This window comes from Rhinatrema bivittatum, chromosome 1, assembly GCF_901001135.1.
Source record: "Rhinatrema bivittatum chromosome 1, aRhiBiv1.1, whole genome shotgun sequence".
In the NCBI taxonomy this organism is placed as follows: domain Eukaryota; kingdom Metazoa; phylum Chordata; class Amphibia; order Gymnophiona; family Rhinatrematidae; genus Rhinatrema; species Rhinatrema bivittatum.
Window position 1 is genome coordinate 565061128 of NC_042615.1, and position 21786 is coordinate 565082913.

At 43.6% G+C, this 21786-nt stretch overlaps 1 protein-coding gene across 5 annotated transcripts in view; it reads right to left on the reverse strand.

The window, feature by feature from the left end:
• Nucleotides 1-21786, reverse strand: part of NAA35 (N(alpha)-acetyltransferase 35, NatC auxiliary subunit) — a 257112-nt gene that overhangs the window by 162876 nt on the left and 72450 nt on the right. For all 5 annotated transcript variants that reach the window (XR_003858821.1, XM_029617219.1, XM_029617227.1 and 2 more), the window contains 3 exons: nt 21618-21785; nt 6579-6645; nt 6449-6492 (listed from right to left, as the gene is read on the reverse strand). Coding sequence is in view for 4 of the 5 variants with exons in the window: in XM_029617219.1 (XP_029473079.1) it covers nt 6449-6492; nt 6579-6645; nt 21618-21785 (279 nt within the window). In the remaining variant the exon portion in view is untranslated. The remainder of the gene's footprint in view (nt 1-6448; nt 6493-6578; nt 6646-21617; nt 21786) is intronic.

The window sequence follows — 21786 nt, forward strand, 5'->3', positions numbered from 1 at the left end:
AGAGTGCTAGTCTGTGTGAAGGGATTGTGTATGTGTGAGTCAGAGCCTGTGTGAAGGGGTGCATGAGAGAGAGACATAGGTAGCCTGTGTGAGGATATATGCATGAGAGAGAAAGGGAGCTTGTGTGGGTGTGTATGCAAGAGAGAGGGACCCTGTATGAGGGGGTATATGTGTGAGCGAGACAGTGAGGGAGCCTGTATGAGGGTTTGTGTATGTGTACTAGAGAGAGGGAGAATGTGTGTGAGAGAGGGAGGGACAGAGGGAGCCTGTGTGAGGGGCAGTACTGAGAACGGGGTCAAACTATGGGACTGTCGATAGAGTGGAAAGGGGTTGAGCCTAGAGGTAGAGGGGAGAGATACTGGCAGGTGGAGGAGTTGGGGCCTGAGAGGGCAAAGTGGCCAAGGGAGTAGGGAGAGTGAGTGGAAGGGACACTCTTACAGTGAATTTCTAGGGAAATTCTGCATCTCTAAGTAATAACTTTTTTTCTGTATTAATTTAAATGTAATTACCCGTATTTTTCGCTCCATAAGACGCACTTTTTTTCCCCCAAAAGTGGGGGGGAAAAATGTATGTGCGTCTTATGGAGCGAATATAAAAAAAACAAACAAAATCTAACAACCCCCCCCCCCCCCCCGACTCCCCCAAGACCTGCCGACTTAGTTTACCGCAACCCCCCACCCTCCTGACCCCCCCAAGACCTGCCGACTTAGTTTACCGCAACCCCCCACCCTCCTGACCCCCCCAAGACCTGCTGACTTAATTTACCACAACCCCCCCAAGACCTGCCGACTTAATTTACCGCAAACCCCCACCCTCCTGACCCCCCCCCCAAGACCTGCCGACTTAATTTACCCCAACCCCCCCCCCTCCTGCCCCCCCCCCCCAAGACCTGCCGACTTAATTTACCCCAACCCCCCACCCTCCTGACCCCCCCCAAGACCTGCCAAACGTCCCTGGTGGTGGTCCAGCGGGGGTCCAGGAGCGGTCCCGGGAACGATCTCCTGAGCGTGGGCCGTCGGCAGCCAGTAATCAAAATGGCGCCGACGGCCCTTTGCCCTTACTATGTCACTGAGACCGACCAATAGCAGCGGTCGGTCCCAGTGACATAGTAAGGGCAAAGGGCCGTCGGCGCCATTTTGATTACTGGCAGCCGACGGCCCACGCCCTGGAGATCGTTCCCGGACCGCTCCTGGACCCCCGCTGGACCACCAGGGACGTTTGGCAGGTCTTGGGGGGTCAGGAAGGTGGGGGGTTGCGGTAAATTAAGTCGGCAGGTCTTGGGGGGGTCAGGAGGGGGGGTCAGGAGGGTGGGGGGTTGCGGTAAACTAAGTCGGCAGGTCTTGGGGGGGTCAGGAGGGTGGGGGTTGCGGTAAACTAAGTCGGCAGGTCTTGGGGGGTCAGGAGGGGGGGGGGTTGCGGTAAATTAAGTCGGCAGGTCTTGGGGGGGTCAGGAGGGTGGGGGGTTGCGGTAAACTAAGTCGGCAGGTCTTGGGGGGGGTCAGGAGGGGTGGGGGGTTGCGGTAAACTAAGTCGGCAGGTCTTGGGGGAGTCAGGAGGGTGGGGGTTGTTAATTTAAAGGGTTGGGATGGGGGGTTTTTTTGGGGGGGGAGGGGTTCCCAGAGAAAAAAGTTTTCTGATCTGGGGAGTGGACCGAAATGGCCCTCCCCAGACCCAAAAACAAAATGGGGAGGAAAAAAAAAGCTATGCACTCCCCTAATTTGCTCCATAAGACGCCCAGACGCAGAGCCGGTTTAGCACAATTTTTTTTTTTTTTAATTTTCCCCCTCTGAATCCTAGGTGCGTCTTATGGTCAGGTGCGTCTTATGGAGCGAAAAATACGGTACTTAAAGACCGTCACGTAAATTGTGTTCTTTTGATCAATATAAAGTTTGCAGAATTTTTATTTTTTTTTCCACAGAATTCCCCCAGGAGTAATATTAGTATTATGAATAGTAACAAAAATGTCAAGTTACTTTGCTGTCCAAGATGTTAGTAAATCAAGAGTATTTTTCAATTGCTGATCTCTAAGGCACATTATTTGCACCAGAAAGACTAGTGGGATAGAAGGACAAAGGCTATGTACAGGACAGCTTTATATAAACATTTTGGGCAATGGTCAAATGTTACACTTCTCCATAGAAAATGATTTTATCTTCCACTACTCTGTTGGCATCAATGATATTAGAACCTGATTGTGATGGGATTCTGAGAATGTACTTCTGGCACTGCAGGCAACTTTTTCTATGCCACAAGATCTGGATCTTCCCTGATTTCACTAAGGCTAACTATCAATAATGTACAATGTTTTTGATGTAGTTCCAAATGGCATTGCTCATTGGAGTGCATTTTTTTTTCACTATTATGCATACAAGTGTTTTTTTCAAATACCAGAGCTCTAGCTTTATAGTTTATGAAGCTAAGCAGCTGCAGTTTTTTTCTTGCTGATAAAAGTGGGGCTGTGCCAGAACGTACTTCATTTTCTTAACATCTCTCCGTGGGTCTAGATTAGGGATATGCATTTAGACTGTCTTATAGGCCATATGTTTGATACCTCTGCAATTTATTACAACCTGGCTTTCATATGTAAACATTTTTTTTTCTTTTATTTGGTGCTAGTCTTGGAATTTCCATGTATTTGTGAGCTGACATCAGTTTCACAAGAAAACTGATTTTTACTCCGACATAATTAAATGGGTGACCATCCCTATTTTGTTTGACATGAACTAATATCTTTCTGTCATATGCATTCCTTTCTTTGTACATTTGGAAAATATTAATTAATATACAACAAAAAAATTAAATCACATTAGTATTACGAATAGTAAAAGGAGAAATTTAGTCGTATTCAATATTTTCCTTTCCATGAATCCTGCTACACTACTTCAGATTTTCTTCCCAACCAGCAGATGGAGTCAGAGGACACACCTTATTCTGTGATATCACTGGAAGTTATCATGGTACAACTTCAGCAAGAAGATAGTATTCTTATGTCCCTGTGGGGATAGGAAATGACTTATAGTACCTGAATGTAATCCACTTTGATGTACACTCTGAAGAGCTGAAAAGCTGAATATAAAAATCTAAATACAGGTCCTGGCACAATGAACCGAATTTAAGGAGGCTGCCATGAAACCAGTTCTAGTAGCCCTTTGAGCAAGAAATTTCTCTACCTGACTCACAATTGTGGCCATCTTTCCTGAGTCAGAGATCCTAGGCATTCCAGAGACTGGGAAGAAACAGCTTGGTAAAGCTGATTACCCAGCCCAAGTCTTCTGAATTTGCACAACTCTGTTGGACACCATGAAGACCTTCCTGGTGGGGCTCTGTCCTGTTAAGCAACAGCCAAGATGTAGATGATTCGTAATCAATTCCTTTCGTACGAATGCTGCCACCACTATCACCATTATCTTGGAGGTTTTTTGAGCCATGGTGAGACTAAAATGTAATGCCCTGAACTCAAAGTGCTTTTTCAGGATGCTAAAAATGGAAGGACCTATGATGATTTTCCCCAATAGAAATATGGAAGCACATCTCCAAACCATTCCGAGAAGAGAGAAACTTGTCTGTTGCAGAGTCATCAATGCGTATTGGAGGATTTCCACCCTGAAATGTGAAATACGAAGACTGCTGTTTCAAACTGAGGATGGGTCTTGTAGGAATCTTTCTTCTTTAGGACCACAAAATTAAAGGGCATACAGAACATATCCCTGTACTTCCTGTTGGAACTGAAACCACTACTTTCAAATGCGGAAGCTACTCGAGAATAGTTAGAACAGCTACCCTCCCAGCAGGCAAAATGTATGAAGAGAATTTACAGACATGGGGAACTGAAGTGGAAAGAACTGGGAAGATTTTTGGTAATAATGCTGATCATATACAGGCACCCCCAAGGAGGGGAATCACCAGGCTTCATTGGGTGAAACAGCTGGACAGAATGGAACCAGAAAATTCAACTCTGACTAATTTCTCTTTTTCTGAAGCTGAGCGATGGTGAAGTAAACCACTTCCCTGAGGTTTTGCTTCTCCTAGGTCCTATACAAATTTGTTTAAGTCCTCACCAAAGAAACAATTTCCCACTTGAAAATAAGCTTGCTTAGATGGGCTTTGGAGGAAGCATCTGCCACCCACTAGTGTAGCCATAATTGCCTTCATGTTGCAACTGATGAGGCTACAGAACTAGAAAAGATCCCAATAAAGTCATATAAGGTGTTCTTCAGAAAAGCAGTCCCAGACTCCAGCAAAGCTGCCTCCTGTCCTTCAGGGAGCTGCAGTACCCAGCGCAAGCACTCAAGCTACAAAGACATCACAGATAGTAATCTACACTGGTAAAGACATAGGTGAAAAGACATGTTTCAACAGAACTTAATTCTTTCTATTCAGGAGATATTTGAGGGCTGTGCCCCCTATTACTAGAATAGTTGTTTGCAGGCACTCACCAAAACCAGGGAATCCCTCAAAAAAGGGCATTGTGTGGCACCTGGTAGCAAAGAAAACAGCTTTGTTCACCTCAACTATTCTCATGGGATTTCCACTCTAGTAGGAACATAATCTCTACTTCTGGAACTACAGACTCCTTGAAGAATAAGATCCTAAACTGGGACCTCCACAACCTGAAAAACTGATGTCCTAATGGACCACCTGAGATAAGAGAATTTTTTTTAACAAATAAAGTCATTTTCACACTCTGATGTCACCTGTCCTTTCTCTTAGATCAGACAACTACCTACATATGTGTTTTCCTTCAGGACAGAAAAAATGGGCAACCTCTCTCACACAGTCCCCTGCTCCAAACACCTTTGTGGTTAATTAGGTTCTTATTGCCACTCTACATCCAACAGCTGAAATGACCAGGAAAGACAGCTGCAAGACCCCTCCCCCTTCACGGGGTCTCTCTAAAATGCCAGAGAAAAACAAAAATTCTGAGGAGAAATCCCCTAGAGAGAAAATACAGTGGTTTGCCATAGCTTCAGCACTGTTTTCCCCTACATGGGAGAACAATCAGGGGGCTCCCTCCTTCGAGGATGTAAGGCCTCAGTTCATAAGGGGAAAATGGTGGGAATGATCCACAGGCAAGAGATAAAATGGCCAAATTGGTTACACCTCTGAGGAGGAAATAAAGATGGCCTCCACCACTGGACTCAACTGCTGCCGCGCCTGAATCTAAGGGTCTGACTGCAAGCACTGCTGAACTTGTGCGGCTGGACTCCGGGGCCTTTCTCCTAAGAATCACTGCTGCCAACGCAAAAGGGACAGTTGGAGCTGGCATCATAGTAGAAGTGCCGGTTCACACAAATTCTAACACCAACCGGGTTCCATTACAACATGGTCTGAAGCTGTGCAGAAATACTGTAGGCCCCACTCCTAAACTGACTTAAAGACATCCCTTCGCTGTCCACTGAAAACTTACCCTCCTCCAGTTGCTTGATTTAGCAGAAGGTGTCAGTCAACCTTCTCACCTCTCTTTTTACTTTTTTTTTTTAAGCTTTAATAAGCCAGAGGGAGATTGTTTGACGTTGTCTCCCTCTCACCCTAACTCCTCCAGAGTTAACAAGCTCCCATCTTCTAAACTCTATCAAATGCCCTCTGGGGCTGGGACCCTTTTCACATGACTTGCTTAACCGGGAATCACCAAAAACCTGGCCCACAGTTTGCTGTAAGTAAAGCAGAAAGGGCTGGTATATGCAAAACTACCCAAACATTCTCCATCAGGCCAGACAAAGGCCGAAGCCTGGGAGTCAAGATCCTGCTGCAACAGACTAGTGTGTCATCTGCTGGAGACAGAGAATACTAGCTTTTTGCTGCAGCTGCATCATGGTAACTACCAGTGATAATGTCACAGAAAAAAGTGTGTGTCCTCCATTTCTATCTACAAATAGGTGGAGAAAACCCATGTCTGGACTGGTATAAAATAAGAAAATATACATTTAACTTTCAAATGGAAACCTGCATTCCGATTACTGCATACCCTCCATGCTGTCATTCACTAAGACGCCACTTTTAAACACTCATATCAGACTCCCTTATTTAATTACATTGAGGTTAATATTCAAAGCCTGACTGTGCATAATTTTTTGAGTTACATGCACAACAAATGAGTTTTGAAAATGTTACCTCTGCCAACCACAAAGTTTGTGCACACAAAAATTATCTCAACAAAAAGAGGAGTCAATGAGGGTATTCAGGGGTTGAGGCTAAAGTTATCTACACAAATCTGGTCTGAAAAATAGCTTGCCTAACAATACCCAGATAAAGTTATGCATGTAACATTATATGAGTATATTCTGTGGCAGACTTGTGTACATAAGTCCTGCTCTCTATACAGGAAAAGTTATGCGCAAGGTTTCCCCAGATATTTTTGCCACTTGCTGGCTTACTGAATATTGACCTCATTGTTGTTGTATTATGCTTTGCTCAAGAACATAGGAGTTACGGGACATAAAATAATTACCTTTACTCTTCTCTGCATGTCATCTTCTACATCTTTTAACATACCTGGAAAGATAATATTATGCTTATAAGGGTGGAATTGAGAAGCTTAATGAAAAAAAGTTAAATTATGCAATGCCTCTAAGTTTTACCTGTCACACGAAGATCTGTCACACTGTTAGCCATTTTAAATCCATAGGTCATGGACTGAAAATCCTCCTAAATAAATTCAGTGGCATAAACAAAGAGAGTGTGAAAAAATTCACCAAAACCATGTTACTAAGCAGCAAGGACTTGGATAACATTTACCAAAACTGAAGGGAAAAGCAAATTCACACGTCACAATTTAAAGTATGCATGGGCATTACATAAAATGCAATTGTATTTTATATAGCATCCTTCATACAAAGGAAATTGCCAATTGGTTCATCATCACACCTATACATACACCCACATAAAAGAGTACACTATTTGTATAATTATGAATAGTAATGTTATACTAACATCAATGCTAATAATGTACTACCCATGTGTTAGCATTGGGGTTTTTTTAAATTCCATTCATATTACATAGATTCAGAGTGTTTAGATCTTGTAAAGTATTAAAAATGTGTGTTCCTATTTTATTATTTATGGTCCTATTTTAGACCTCTTTTATACTGAGACCAGTCACTGCCTCCCTGCCCATCCATACATTATTCAGCAGAAATACCTGCCATTCCTGCAGGAATTGCTCTTCTAGTGGCAAAAGGGTATAAAGTAGAGGAAAGCAAGAGCCAATGTTAGTCCATGAAAGGACATCTTTGTGGTGCCTCATCTATCCTGCTGGGCACTATAGCAGTCTCCCTCTAAACAAAAGGAGGGGAATACTGCCTGTGGAATTTCGCCAGTGCTACTTAGATCAGCAAGGAAGAGTGACTAAGAACGGCATCTGGCTGTCCTATCACCTTACCCCAGGAGCAATGGGCACACATCACACAACTTTGCATTCTATGAATGAAATGAACACACAGAAGTGGGCCACATGGAAAACTATTGCTCCTAGCTTGTGGAAAACTCACAACTGATAAGATTACGTTCTACTGGGGATTAAGTTTCATCCTGCTGGCAGGAAAAACCTAAACAAGGCACAGTTGCCATAGGGGGCATGGGCCACATAAAAGGGGCAGCTGCCAGGAGCAGATGGAAAGGGGGAGGAGGTGGATGGTGAGAGGATGGGTTTCAGCAAGAGGCAGGATAGGGTCCATGGTTGCAAGAAGGGACCAATCCCGGGGTCCTAAGATACATAGAAATAGGGCAGTAAAGGGGTGGGAGGCCCCATTTTGACAAAGAACAGGCTATAAAATAGCTTCAGCAACCCAGGCCCCAGTAGTGGGGGGGGGGGGCCCTTGGACAATTAACAATATGATAAGATTTTAGTGTTATTTAAACAGCATTAGGGGTGGTATGGGGAAGACTGTATAAAAGTGAGGCAGGGGCTTACAACATTAGTGACAACATTCACAGAGTAGGACACTGTCAGGCAACTACCTTACCAGTTAAAGATTAGTTAGAAAGATTCAAGTTGAATGGATTCAATTTCCTCCTTCCTTGAGGGGACAAATCTACTGGAGCATGATGTGTAAAGAATGATTTTGCATTTCATGTATGACTGACTAAATAAAGCTGCTATGGACGTTCTCATCCACTGAATATGAAATGGTGTGGTTATTCTTTTAAGGGGTGTGGAAAGGGTGAATTGGAACAGGCATACTGGGTGGAGAGCACAGCATGTCCAGGTTATACTTAGTCCATCTGTTTTTTTTTTAAAACAGAAAAGGCAACAAAAAAAACTTGTCAGTTATAGCCAATGAGCAAAGAATGCATCACTGGAGGCAAGTTACCATTTCCTTTGTTTGACAGGACAAAGCTAAAGCAGAATTGCTTACCTTTAACAGGTATTCTCAGAGTACAGCAGGATGTCAGTCCTCACACATTGGTGACCATCTGATGAAGCCCAACCTGGAAATTTGATCTTAAAGATTTCTAGAACTTTCAAACATGCCTTACTGAGCATGTGCAGAGTGTCTCAGTCCATGATTTAGCTCATACATGGAGAAACCAATTCCCAGGGAGGTGGGTGGGTTTCGTGAGGACTGACATTCTGCTGTCCTCTGATTACACCTGATACAGGTAAGCAATTCTGCTTTCTCCGAGGACAAGCAGGATGGCAGTCCTCACACATGGGTGATTCCCAAACTATATACTGCCTGAGCAGGACAAAGTGGGAAACCCCACGGTGCTGAAAGCACCACCTCTCTCCCTTTTGTCTGTGAAGCAGCCAATCCAAAAATAGATTTAGGCAGGAAAAGAGTTGGGTTCTACAAAAAGAAAACCATAGAACTGACAGACATAAAACCCCAATGTGTAGCAGAGGTGCCTAAGGCAGGGGAGTGATGCGAATGTCAGCAAGAAACATACTTCGCATCACGGAAAATATTACAAGCAGGGTTTCGAATCAGCAAACCCGGACAAGACAACCAAAAAGCCAGCTGGGGCCAGAGAGCCCTCCAGAAAGAAAATGCGGTCCACTGGAATGTGAAGGACAGAATGCATTTTCAGAAGAGTGCCCAATGATTGGCTGATAAGCACAATGGGCAGAAAATCCCAAGCAACACTAGAAAGAAGAATCTGCAACAGTAGCGGGATCTGTGGCAGACCCTACCTGCCAAAGTACCAGACATATTTGACCACCCAGGTCAGCGTCAGGAGTGAGAAGGGTTGAAAGGCCATCCCTGAAATGGAATTGCTTAACTAGGAATTAAGTTAGGCTGGAAGCTCACCCAAACTGCACCATGTCAGGCGTAGGCCTATCCATCCTGTCTACAAGATAGCTTAGGTGAACAGGAAGGCACTTTGAATAACCCAGTGAAATATGAAGAACTAAAGACAGTACTGGCCAGAACTTGATGAAACAAATAGGGAAAAGATAATGTATCATTCCCTGCAGGTATACCTTAAGATATATCACGAATGCACTAGATTTGCTTCATCTCCCCTCCGACATTCCGGCTGGAAGTCGGAGGAGAAAAGAACACAAGGAGACAGACCTCTGAACTGTAAGAGTAAGAAAAAGCTGCTAGGCTGTATATCTCAACTCCAACCAAATAACTCACTGATGATTCCAGTGGGGAGTTGCTGCCCCCCCCCCCCCCAGTACACCTCTCAGCCTGATAGGAACAGCTGAAACTGAGAGCAAACCCCCCAGGGAAGAAGAATTCCTAAGGCTACCAGGGCAGGGTCAGTCTGATCTTGGAACAGAATGCCCACCAACCTGTCCTAGATATCAATATCTCAGACATGATTACATATACTTCTTCCAAGGAAGCATGCAGTCCAGTAGATGGAACAACTATTGCATGAACCAGGAATCTTCTGACCGCAGACAGGGTTATCCTTAAAATGGGGAAATATAGCTTACAAGCCACCACAACAAAAAGAGTAGCACCTCTGTTGCAGGGTCCCTCATCGCCCAACTCCCATCAGCCATGGTTATAGCAAGAGGTTGAAAGGCATACCTTACAATTAAATGGTCTAGAACCCTCCTCATTCAGGCAGGGTCCCGCAGGTGAAAATGACTGGCAAGAGTGGTCATCCATGAAAAATGCACATTGAGCTAAGCAGGTATCAAAGGTAACTCCCATGCAGGAGAAACCCCTAATCTTCACCGGGGAGCTACCCCGAAGAGGAGACCCCAAGTATAATGGGGAGACCAAAACTGAAATAGCTCCCTCACAAAACAGACCTGCTATGCCTTAGAAGACCTAAATTGAGTGCTATCACCTGCGGGGAACAGAGAGCAACCGTAGTCAGAAGCAGTGAAATCCCTTCTCCAGGAAATGGGAATCAGGGCCTTCCATTCCCAAAAAACCTTCTTACTCTGCAGGTGAGAGTTGGGTTAGTCACTGACTGCTGATGTTCATTAGCGAACAAATTTTTCACTTGCAACCACCTTCAGATGGGGTAGGCCACCATGGTAATCAACGGAGGGACCACAGCAAAAATGGTCCAATGACTGCCGCTGCCATCCCCCAATGTCCACCGGTCCTGGCCTACAAGGAGATGCACTGATTCAAAAGAATTGAGGATCCAGTTCAGCAATGAACCTGCAAGGGAAGGAGCCTTAAAGGCTTCCCCAAGAAGGTGATTCAAATGTGGGCTAACATGGGAGGGACCAAAAGATATACTCTTCTTCTGAGAAAGGGGAAGTCTCCTGGCACTATGCTCCTGGTATCCTTGCCCATAAAGTTCAACCAGGAACACAATATTAGGTCAGTCCTGTTGTGCTTGCCATGCAGGAAACCCATACACTAGAGGGCAACTGGAAAAATAGTGCCCTCTGTTTTAAAAACGTGATGTCCAGTACTCATACAGCACTACTCCATCCTGCAGATGGTAGCAAACATACGCACCTACTCTCCATGCTTGTGGGTAGAATGTCACGGCACAGCAAGGACCAAGCACCACCTGTTAGAGTTGGTAGTTCTGCACTGCCAAAAAGCAATCACAGCATGTATGTTGGCACCCTCCTCACCAGTGTCGCCTAGCATCCTATTGTGCAGAACAGATGATGAAGCAGATACCTTGACGTGACAATAGCAGAGCCCTGCCATGGCTGTGTACCACGCCGACAGAGAGAATGCCGCATGCCAGTGCCTGAGATGCTTGGAGGAGTAGATGACCCTCACCATACACAACCGTGCATGCTGTACTCCACTGTCGCACTAACTCCTAATGGAATCAATAGGAACACTGTGACGACAGTGCCCCCAGTACCAACTGGGCTCTGATTAAGGTGTGGTGGTGGATGGTGTTCTGAGAAATCACCCTCATAGTACCCCAAATACTTGATAGCGCTACAAGAGACTGAACACAGCCCGTGAATGGCGTAACTGCAGCAGGGAAGCCCTTGATCACCAATGATGCACATGGTGCTCTGCGGTAGTGTCCTGCGACATCCGGCGGAGCCCACAGTGCCCATAGTGCTCTCGCGCTCACCAGTAATGGATTGCATCCATGCCACCAAACGATGCACGCCCAGGGCTTAGATGGCGCTATAGGCTTGATAAGTTCGATGGTATACGGTGCCATCAATGGTGACCGAAGTGCCTGCAGATGTCAAGAACCCGGTGAAATCCATGGCCTTCTGCGCTGATGACTCACTAACACCAAAGTCCAAAGATTTTCGGGAATCAGCTGCACTGATGGAGACCCAGTGCCTGATGGCGATGAGCTGGCTGTACTGATGATGCTAGCTGTGCCTGAAGGCAGAGGTTCTGCAGCCCCAACACACCGTATCAATGACTGATGGCGCCATCTATGATTCCTCTTGGCTCACCTATATGCCTGAAGGCATCAATGCTGCAGTGCTCGAAGCCCAGCATGGCCTCCAATGCCCACAACGGTTCAGGATCTCTCCCCCCCCCATCATCATCAACGTCCATGGTGCCCAACGGCCATAGGCCAGCGATGGGACACAACGCCCCTCGCTGTTCCATCTGGACCCTGCAAAGGGGTCTCAAGGACACCGGACCACTGCACACTCTGGATGCACCAGTACTCCAGGATACATCAGGTCGATGGTGAACCTGGCGCTCAACAGTGCCGAGGCCATCCAAAGCCTCTATTGCCAAAGAGCTTCAGTGGCACTTGAGGGCTCTCAGGAGTTCCGGAAGTCTATGGCCTCAAGGGTTCCAGGGCACTCTATGGCGATCCAGGTGCCTCACTGATGATTCTTGACATCGTCAAGAATGGCAACGAATGGCATCGCTGGAAAAAACAACAATGTCCTCCATGGCATCGAGAGCAGACATGCACCTCAATGGCATCAAGGGTAACTATGGAGCTCAATTGCAGTCCTGGTCCCTGACGTGGTCCAGACTGCAACACTAGATGTCAGTGCTGCTACTTCGCCACCTCAAGGCCCATGGCTCTCGATGATGCTCCTCTGGTGTCTTGAAACCCATGACACTCTATGGAGTCTACAGCACCTGCTAGCACCCACTGAGATGTCCAAGGCACAGAAGGCCCAGCCAACACAATAGACAGTGTGCACGGCACTTGAGGGCATCCATGGTTAATGGCTCTTATGGCACAGAGGATGGTTACACACCTCGATGGTGTCAAGGGTGACCATGGTGAAGAATGGCATACCTGGTCCCCAACGCAGTCCTGACATCAACATGTCAGACCATCGGTGCACTGGCACAGATGTGCACAGACAACAGTTGCCGGGCATGGCACCGAAGGTGCAGCACGAACACTGCTTGCCCAGGTTCCTCCTCAAATTCTCACAAGGAGATTGCACTGCCATCATAGGCAACAGGAGGGGAAGCTAAATCATGCAGGATTCCTGCCCGTAGAGTCTAGTTCCTTAGAATGTGAGGAGTATAAGCTACTCCCCCTCCCCTTACAGGAATGTTGTGGTCCTCAATCTCTTCACTGTCCGAACCTCCACTGATGCCAATTGATTGGTGAAACGACATGGAACTCCTACCCGGGTAAAACTCAGGCTAGTCCCCAGGCTCAGCAGCCTACACGGATCACCCATGGACTGCAATCTAACTTTATATTTATTAAACTTTTCAAAATACAAAGATTCATCTTTGCACAGAAAAACAAAGAGATTCAATAAGTATTAACAAAACATGAAGTTAAAATCACAAAAGAAAATAACTCTCCATTATAGACCACAAAATAAAGGAGGAGATAAAGAAATAAAACAGAAACAGCAATTAGCATGAATTATCTCTGCTACTATGAAATTATCAGGTCTGTACTTGTTCCAGCTGGTTCATTACGGGCTCAATAGACTGTCAAATCTAAGAAGGTACAGAGTTGTCCTGGAAGAAAAAATATAAAGCAATTGGCCCTAAGCTTAATAACACATTTACAAGGATATTGCAGAAGGCAGGAGGCTCCAAGGGCTCTTACTTCCTGGCATAACACCAAGAATCCTTTCCTTATTTCCTGGGTATTCCTTGCTAGATCAGAAAAAAACTCTTGACTATCTGACCATAAACTGCATTCAGTCAGTACTGCCAGCACCAGACAAAGGTACAAAAACAGTCAAAGCAAGGAAAGGACAAGGAAACTAAACTGCAGGTACAGTATTTATTTAATAAGAGATAGAATTAGACTCTACCAGGCTGCACCAGGCCTGCCATGTGACTGGAAGAGAATGGAAAGAAGTGGAAAAAGGAAAAGAAAATAAAACTACCATAAGGTAAAAAAAAAAATCACATTACTAAAACTATGAGGAGAGAGCAAAGCTGAATACCATGACCACATGGCACCATGGGAAGAAAAAAAAAAAAAAGACTAAGGATCTCTGCCCAGAGGGCAGGGTGATAACTTCAGATTGTGCAGCTGTAGTTATCACCCTGTATTTAAAAGTTCTAGAATCTTTGAGATCAAAGTTCCGGATATGGGCTCCATCTGATGAGGTCACCCATGTGTGAGGATTGACACCCTGCTTGTGCTCAGAGAATGTAATGAGCTTCATGATATAAAGCATCGGGATACTGTGGTTTCAATATTATAACCACTCATACTCTACTGGCCTAAAAAGCAATAGAGGCAAAAGTTTGCATATTTCTAATTAAAAGATAACAGCAAAAACAAATTGTTTTATCTCAACATTTGTTATGTTCTGAGAAACTAAGAACCCCTGCTGGCTAAGGGCCTATCTCCTAAGACACCAACCTCATGTTTGCAGCTAAGGGAGGCTTAAAATCTGTGGGTACTTTTTACCCACAAACTTCATCCCAAATCTTCAGAGTATTTTATGCATAAATTTGCTTTGAAAATTTGCAGGTTGTCCTGCTACCTATGTGGACATACAGTGGTTATGTAGAGTCTACACCCTCTTCCCAAATGTTCACCTTCAAGGTCTGGAAACATAAAATGCATTAAATCAGTGTTTCAAGTATCCACACATCCTACCCCACAATTGCCATGTGAAAAATGTATTCCAGAATTACTTAAAAAAATAAAGTAAAAATAAAAACATGTAACAGTTTGGTTAGACAAGTGCCCACCTCGTTGTACTTCTGTAGTTGTCCTGAATACTTAAAGCTCTGATGTAACTAATTGCCTTCAAAAGCATGCACCAAGTGAATTGGCCCAGTATCATATTGTTGGCAACCTATTTGATAACTTTATAGTTTTCTACTCAACAGTTTATGCAATAGCAGCGTCAGCTGACAGATGTGGGTACTGTGCACGCCAATTCCTGTCCCAGATCAGTTGGTTTAAGGTGAAATTAAGGCCCGATCATTTCCTTTCCTTTACTTCTGCTTCACCAGTCAAGAACATATGGATTTAGACCCCTCATCTAGCAGTTGGAGGCTGTTGGAACAAGTGTTCCTGCGATTCCAATGGCAAGGGGTATAATTTATTAAATACCCTTAGGCATCTAAAACCAGCCTCTGGCGTCTCCCATTCAGATATTACCATTGTCCCTAACTCTGTATGTAATGGGAAACAAGCAGCAGCCTTTCACATTCCCCTTAAGATTGGGTCCCAATCTGGAGGCTCTTTGACCTTACCTTCTGAAAGTCTTAAGGCCAAAATAACCTGAGATATCAATGCTGACATTTCATCATGGTGGAATAATCTAATTCCTCCTCTTCTCCTCCGGAACAAATTTTCCTCTCCTCAAGGGATTCCTTGACTGCTTTCTGCATAATCCTCCTTTCTTATGAAATGAAAATTGCCAGAATCCAGGTTCCCTAAATCTGAATCCTCAGGTGTTGCTCTCCTCTTTTTGACTTTCCATGAACAAACGATTGTCCTGCCTCACCCTGAGCCTGCAATGCCTGAAATGCATATTGGAGAAACTTAAATTCTGGCAAAAAGTCAGTACTGAAAGTAATACTTTCCTGTGTTGTGCACTGCTGAATTTTTTCCTCCGGCAACAATTTAGGAGGTCCCTGAAAGTGTACAGCACTTCCCTTCACTGCGTCTGTAGCTGCTCGCAGCAGCTTCAAAATGGCCACCACAAGTTTTTCAACAGCCGAATTTCCAGTGTCAAGGACTCTGTTAAATTCGGGATTATGCTCAGTGGCTGCTTTACGGAAGATCCCGAATTGTTAGCCTGTTTTTTTGGGAGAACATAAGAACATAAAAACATGCCATACTGTGTCAGACCAAGGGTCCATCAAGCCCAGCATCCTGTTTCCAACAGTGGCCAATCCAGGCCATAAGAACCTGGCAAGTACCCAAAAACTAAGTCTATCCCATGTTACTGTTGCTAGTAATAGCAGTGGCTAATTTTTAAGTCAACTTAATTAATAGTAGGCAATGGACTTCTTCTCCAAGAACATATCCAATCCTTTTTTAAACACAGCTATACTAACTGACCTAACCACATCCTCTGGCAACAAATTCCAGAGTTTAATTGTGCATTGAGTGAAAAAGAACTTTCTCCGATTAGTTTTAAATGTGCCACGTGCTAACTTCATGGAGTGCCCCCTAGTCTTTCTATTATCCAAAAGCATAAATAACCGATTCACATCTACATGTTCTAGATCTCTCATGATTTTAAACAACTCTATCATAACCCCCCTCAGCCGTCTCTTTGCCAAGCTGAAAAGGCCTAACCTCTTTAGTCTTTCCTCATAGGGAAGCTGTTCCATTCCCTTTATCATTTTGGTAGCCCTTCTCTGTACCTTCTCCATCGCAATTATATCTTTTTTGAGATGCGGAGACCAGAATTGTACACAGTATTCAAGGTGCGGTCTTCACCATGGAGCGATACAGAGGCATTATGACATTTTCCTTTTTATTCACCATTCCCTTCCTAATAATTCCCAACATTCTGTTTGCTTTTTTGACTGCCGCAGCACACTGAACTGACGATTTCAATGTGTTATCCACTATGACGCCTAGATCTCTTTCTTGGGTAGTAGCACCTAATATGGAACCTAACTGTGTAACTATGGCATGGGTTATTTTTCCCTATATGCATCACCTTGTACTTATCCACATTAAATTTCATCTGCCATTTTGATGCCCAATTTTCCAGTCTTACAAGGTCTTCCTGCAGTTTATCAGTTTGCTTGTGATTTATCTACTCTGAACAATTTTGTATCATCTGCAAATTTGATTACCTCACCAGTCGTATTTCTTTCCAGATCATTTATAAATATATTGAAAAGTAAGGGTCCCAATACAGATCCCTGAGGCACTCCACTGCCCACTCCCTTCCACTGAGAAAATTGTCCATTTAATCCTACTCTCTGTTTCCTGTCTTTTAGTCAGTTTGTAATCCACGAAAGGACATCGCCACCTATCCCATGACTTTTTACTTTTCCTAGAAGCCTCTCTCATGAGGAACTTTGTCAAACGCCTTCTGAAAATCCAAGTACACTACATCTACCGGTTCACCTTTATCCACATGTTTATTAACTCCTTCAAAAAAATGAGGCAGATTTGTGAGGCAAGACTTGCCCTGGGTAAAGCCATGCTGACTTTGTTCCATTAAACCATGTCTTTCTATATGTTCTGTGATTTTGATATTTAGAACACTTTCCACTATTTTTCCTGGCACTGAAGTCAGGCTAACCGGTCTGTAGTTTCCCAGATTGCCCCTGGAGCCCTTTTAAAATATTGGGGTTACATTAGCTATCCTCCAGTCTTCAGGTACAATGGATGATTTTAATGATAGGTTACAAATTGTTACTATTTATTTATTTTTAACTTTTATATACAGACATTCTTACATCAAATGCAAATCATACCGGTTTACATAATTTTGCTAATAAGATTAGCAGATTGAGAACTCCCCCAATTCCAAACCTCCGCGGCACAATGAACACAAAGTGCCATTGCTGGCTGAGGTCATTTGTTCCCACAGGAGATGCAGTGGTGGTTTTTATCTGCCATCAAATTGAACAGTCTTAACAAGACTTTAGCAGTGCCCTAAGTTCTTAAACCTCCACAAACCTCCCAGGCAAAAAAGAAATGTGACTTACCCTAATTTTCAAACCAGAGTGCATGCGCACATTTGCGTGCATGCATAGCCTGGCTGCGCGCACATGTGCCAAATTTTAAATGGGCGCGTGATTGTGCACACGAATCTCGCTTCTACCATGTAAAATTAGAGGATTTTAAAAGGGCAGCATGCAGACATCATTCTCAATTTTACCAGTTCGCTCCCAGTTAAGAGATAGGTCCTCCAACCTCCCCTGGTTTGATAGCCTTCACTCCCCCCAGTTAGCTCAGACCCTTAAATTCCTAGAGATCTGCCTAGTTTTCTTTAAATTTTAACTTACAGGCCATCCACAGCAGAAGTAAAGTTACGCGGCAGGAGACCTTGGTGCATGCCGGGTTTCCTAAGTACTTCAAATTGTGAAAATTTCAGCTGAAAAAGAACTCATAAATGGATCTATCTAGCAACCGTCATAAAGTAGCCTCAAAGGATGTGTGGCTTATTGATAAAGCCTATATTACTTCAGGCTTAGTATAATCATAGGTTGCAGATAGATTTGTTAATGCACCTGCCGGTGCGATATAGCTGAAGCACAATCACTGTATACTTGAATTGACTAGTGAGTGCACTTATCTTGAACTACCACGTAGAGAGAGTTGGCTTGCACAGTCCTGAAGTTACCTCCGACACTACAGTGTTTCGGAGTCGTATGCTCCTTCCTCAGGGATCTCCAGGTAAGGACGAGCCATCTACATGAATCTGCGTGGGAGATGAATGCAGCATAAGAGTTCTTTATGTGTCAACAGACTGCAAAATATACATAATGGCGGTCAGAGACGGAAAGCCAACTTACTTCTTAATGTCCGGTCAGTACTTATCTGTGAAACAACGAATGCTTATACGCTGTAAAAAAGAAACACTTTCATGAAAACGTGCGGAACAACCTTCACTGTAAAGGGTGGATGTAGACTCTTGTATGGCTGTACTTACGTACACGAATGTGAAGGATCCTGTCGGCGTGCCGTTTCAATTGCTGACAGCTAAAGCGTAAAAAGGACGCCAAATTTAAAGGGATTCCATCGACCTGAAAGGTTGGAGGAAGTGACGTAATTATGACGTGGTGGGATGATCCTTATAAGGTAATCCACGTCAGGTGGGGACAGCCATAATTGTGAGTGCCAAATCCGGGCAATGACGCAAAACGGCAGCCATATTGGTAAGGGGGTTTACCTGTTCATTAATACCAAATATGGATAATGACGTAGGTGGAGCGGACATTTTAAAGCAAGGGGAAATGTCAAAAAATGAGGAACGGTATACCAGGAGGAAAACAATGAAACGCTGCTTGAAAGGAAGTTGAATCAGATGAGGGAAAACCACTCAACTTTCTCATTAAGTCCTTGGGGTTCAACAGATCGCAGTTGGAAAATCCATCGATTTTCTTTATAATTAAGAATGGTCGAGCGGTCTCCCCCTCTCCAATTCGGGGGGACATGTTCTTTTTTACAGCGTATAAGCATTCGTTGTTTCACAGATAAGTACTGACCGGACATTAAGAAGTAAGTTGGCTTTCCGTCTCTGACCGCCATTATGTATATTTTTGCAGTCTGTTGACACATAAAGAACTCTTATGCTGCATTCATCTCCCACGCAGATTCATGTAGATGGCTCGTCCTTACCTGGAGATCCCTGAGGAAGGAGCATACGACTCCGAAACACTGTAGTGTCGGAGGTAACTTCAGGACCGTGCAAGCCAACTCTCTCTACGTGGTAGTTCAAGATAAGTGCACTCACTAGTCAATTCAAGTATACAGTGATTGTGCTTCAGCTATATCGCACCGGCAGGTGCATTAACAAATCTATCTGCAACCTATGATTATACTAAGCCTGAAGTAATATAGGCTTTATCAATAAGCCACACATCCTTTGAGGCTACTTTATGACGGTTGCTAGATAGATCCATTTATGAGTTCTTTTTCAGCTGAAATTTTCACAATTTGAAGTATTCTGTTTTTCAGCTGCACCTTTGGGTTATATTGATTTTCTATTGGGTTTCCTAAGTATGCACATATCTCAGGCTCATGTCCCGAAACGCCCATGCCACGCCGAGACCTAACTCACCCCTTTTTGAAAACTTTCGAGATGTCCACGCTGCGGCATTTATGCAAGTATCTGGGCGCTTTTTAAAATACGGTCAGTATGCGCGAACCCAAAGTATTTGCGCACCAGGCTTTTCAATTTCATCTCTTAGAATATAAGCAGAAAGCCTTTTCTTAGCAAGAATGTTTGCTCAATGAAAAATAAAATGCTTATCCAGATTACCCAACCAAATGAATAGGGAGCTTGCTCTCTTTTCCTGGCTCGCCTCCCTGCAGAAAACACAGAGCCACAGTAGCTTGGTCCTAAAGTATAATTAGCCTTACAGAATTAGTATATGAGCTATATACCATGCCAAAATCAGCCTAAAAATTCAAACTGAATTAAAGAAAGGGGTAGAGACTTGTCCACAACCATCTATCCAATAGCTGGAGGCAGGGAACACTGGCTATACTAGTTCCATTCATGACATGCATAGATGTGATGTCATAAAAAAAATAAAGATACCTAATACAAAAAAGCACCAAAAAATATTTTTGGGGAAATTATAAAATACTAATCAATTCACACCCAATTCCCCCTTTATAAATTACATTTACATTGAATCTATAAATTCTTTATTGCTCACAAACCGTAAGTCATCTAGATCAAAATGCCACAACTGTTCACTAGGAGGCTGCCGAGCCTGTATTGTGACCCGAAACAGTCTCACATTTAAATTGAAAGAAAAATTTGTGAAAGATGGAGGAAAGGTTTCATATATGTGAGTTTTTAAACCCCCACCAGGGTGAACTCAATTTGTGTATATATAATCATGAACCAAACCTCCTCCTTCCGATATTTTTTTGTTGAAATGTGTGCAACAAGCTCAAACACATGTGTCCCTTTTTTTTGTATAACTTTTCACTTTTTCTTTTGAATATTCACTTATTTTTCTTCTTATTAAATGTCATGAACAACTGACTTCATAAATCAATTTTAAAAGTCCCGACTTATCTGATGGAAGTTGACACCCGACGTAGCCACGTTTCTGGTCCGCGAACGGACCTTTCCTCGGGGGATGTTATCCATATATCATATGCCACAACTGTTCACTAGGAGGCATATGACATATGACATGCCATATGTCATATGCCATTGCGTTTCAGCATCTTTGATTACGCACTGCCCCTTCGGGGTTTGAATGGATCTCCGAACTGGGTTTCATTGACTTTAATTTTACGTCATTACGTTACAGCAACGAGTGTTGTGATTGGTGGTTGAACTATCCGTGTGCGCAGGTTAAAAGCAGTGGTGGTTAGTATGTAGCGTTTCAACAAACATTGAGCGCATCACGGCGTCTTTGAAGAATGGTCTTAACATCATAGAAGACTTCGGTACACCGACTGATTCAAAAATAGGATAACATCCCCTGAGGAAAGGTCCGTTCGCGGACCAGAAACGTGGCTACGTCGGGTGTCAACTTCCATCAGATAAGTCGGGACTTTTAAAATTGATTTATGAAGTCAGTTGTTCATGACATTTAATAAGAAGAAAAATAAGTGAATATTCAAAAGAAAAAGTGAAAAGTTATACAAAAAAAAGGGACACATGTGTTTGAGCTTGTTGCACACATTTCAACAAAAAAATATCGGAAGGAGGAGGTTTGGTTCATGATTATATATACACAAATTGAGTTCACCCTGGTGGGGGTTTAAAAACTCACATATATGAAACCTTTCCTCCATCTTTCACAAATTTTTCTTTCAATTTAAATGTGAGACTGTTTCGGGTCACAATACAGGCTCGGCAGCCTCCTAGTGAACAGTTGTGGCATTTTGATCTAGATGACTCACGGTTTGTGAGCAATAAAGAATTCATAGATTCAATGTAAAAGCAATTTATAAAGGGGGAATTGGGTGTGAATTGATAAAAAAAATAAATACACCTCTGCCTTCAACTGCTGGATGAGGGGACTAAACCCATATGTGTTCTTGACTGGTGAATCAGAAGGAAAAGGAATATGGTTCAAATCCTTATCCAGAAAGACTTCTGCAGGAATAGACTCCTGACTCAAATGCACATGAAAAATCCTGGAAACAGCAGAGAATAATTTAATACTGGATAGTGGAAGAGAGTTTACCTCTTCGAACACAGCAGCTTTGTTAACTTTTTCTCTGGCAATATCACATATTTTTAAGATTCCTAGAGCAAACGCCTTCATTGTCGGATCCTCTATGAAGTCAGGGTTGTGCACGTAGAGGCAAGTAAACACAGTCTGTGCCAAGGAATGGCCTTCCAACCAGGTGATC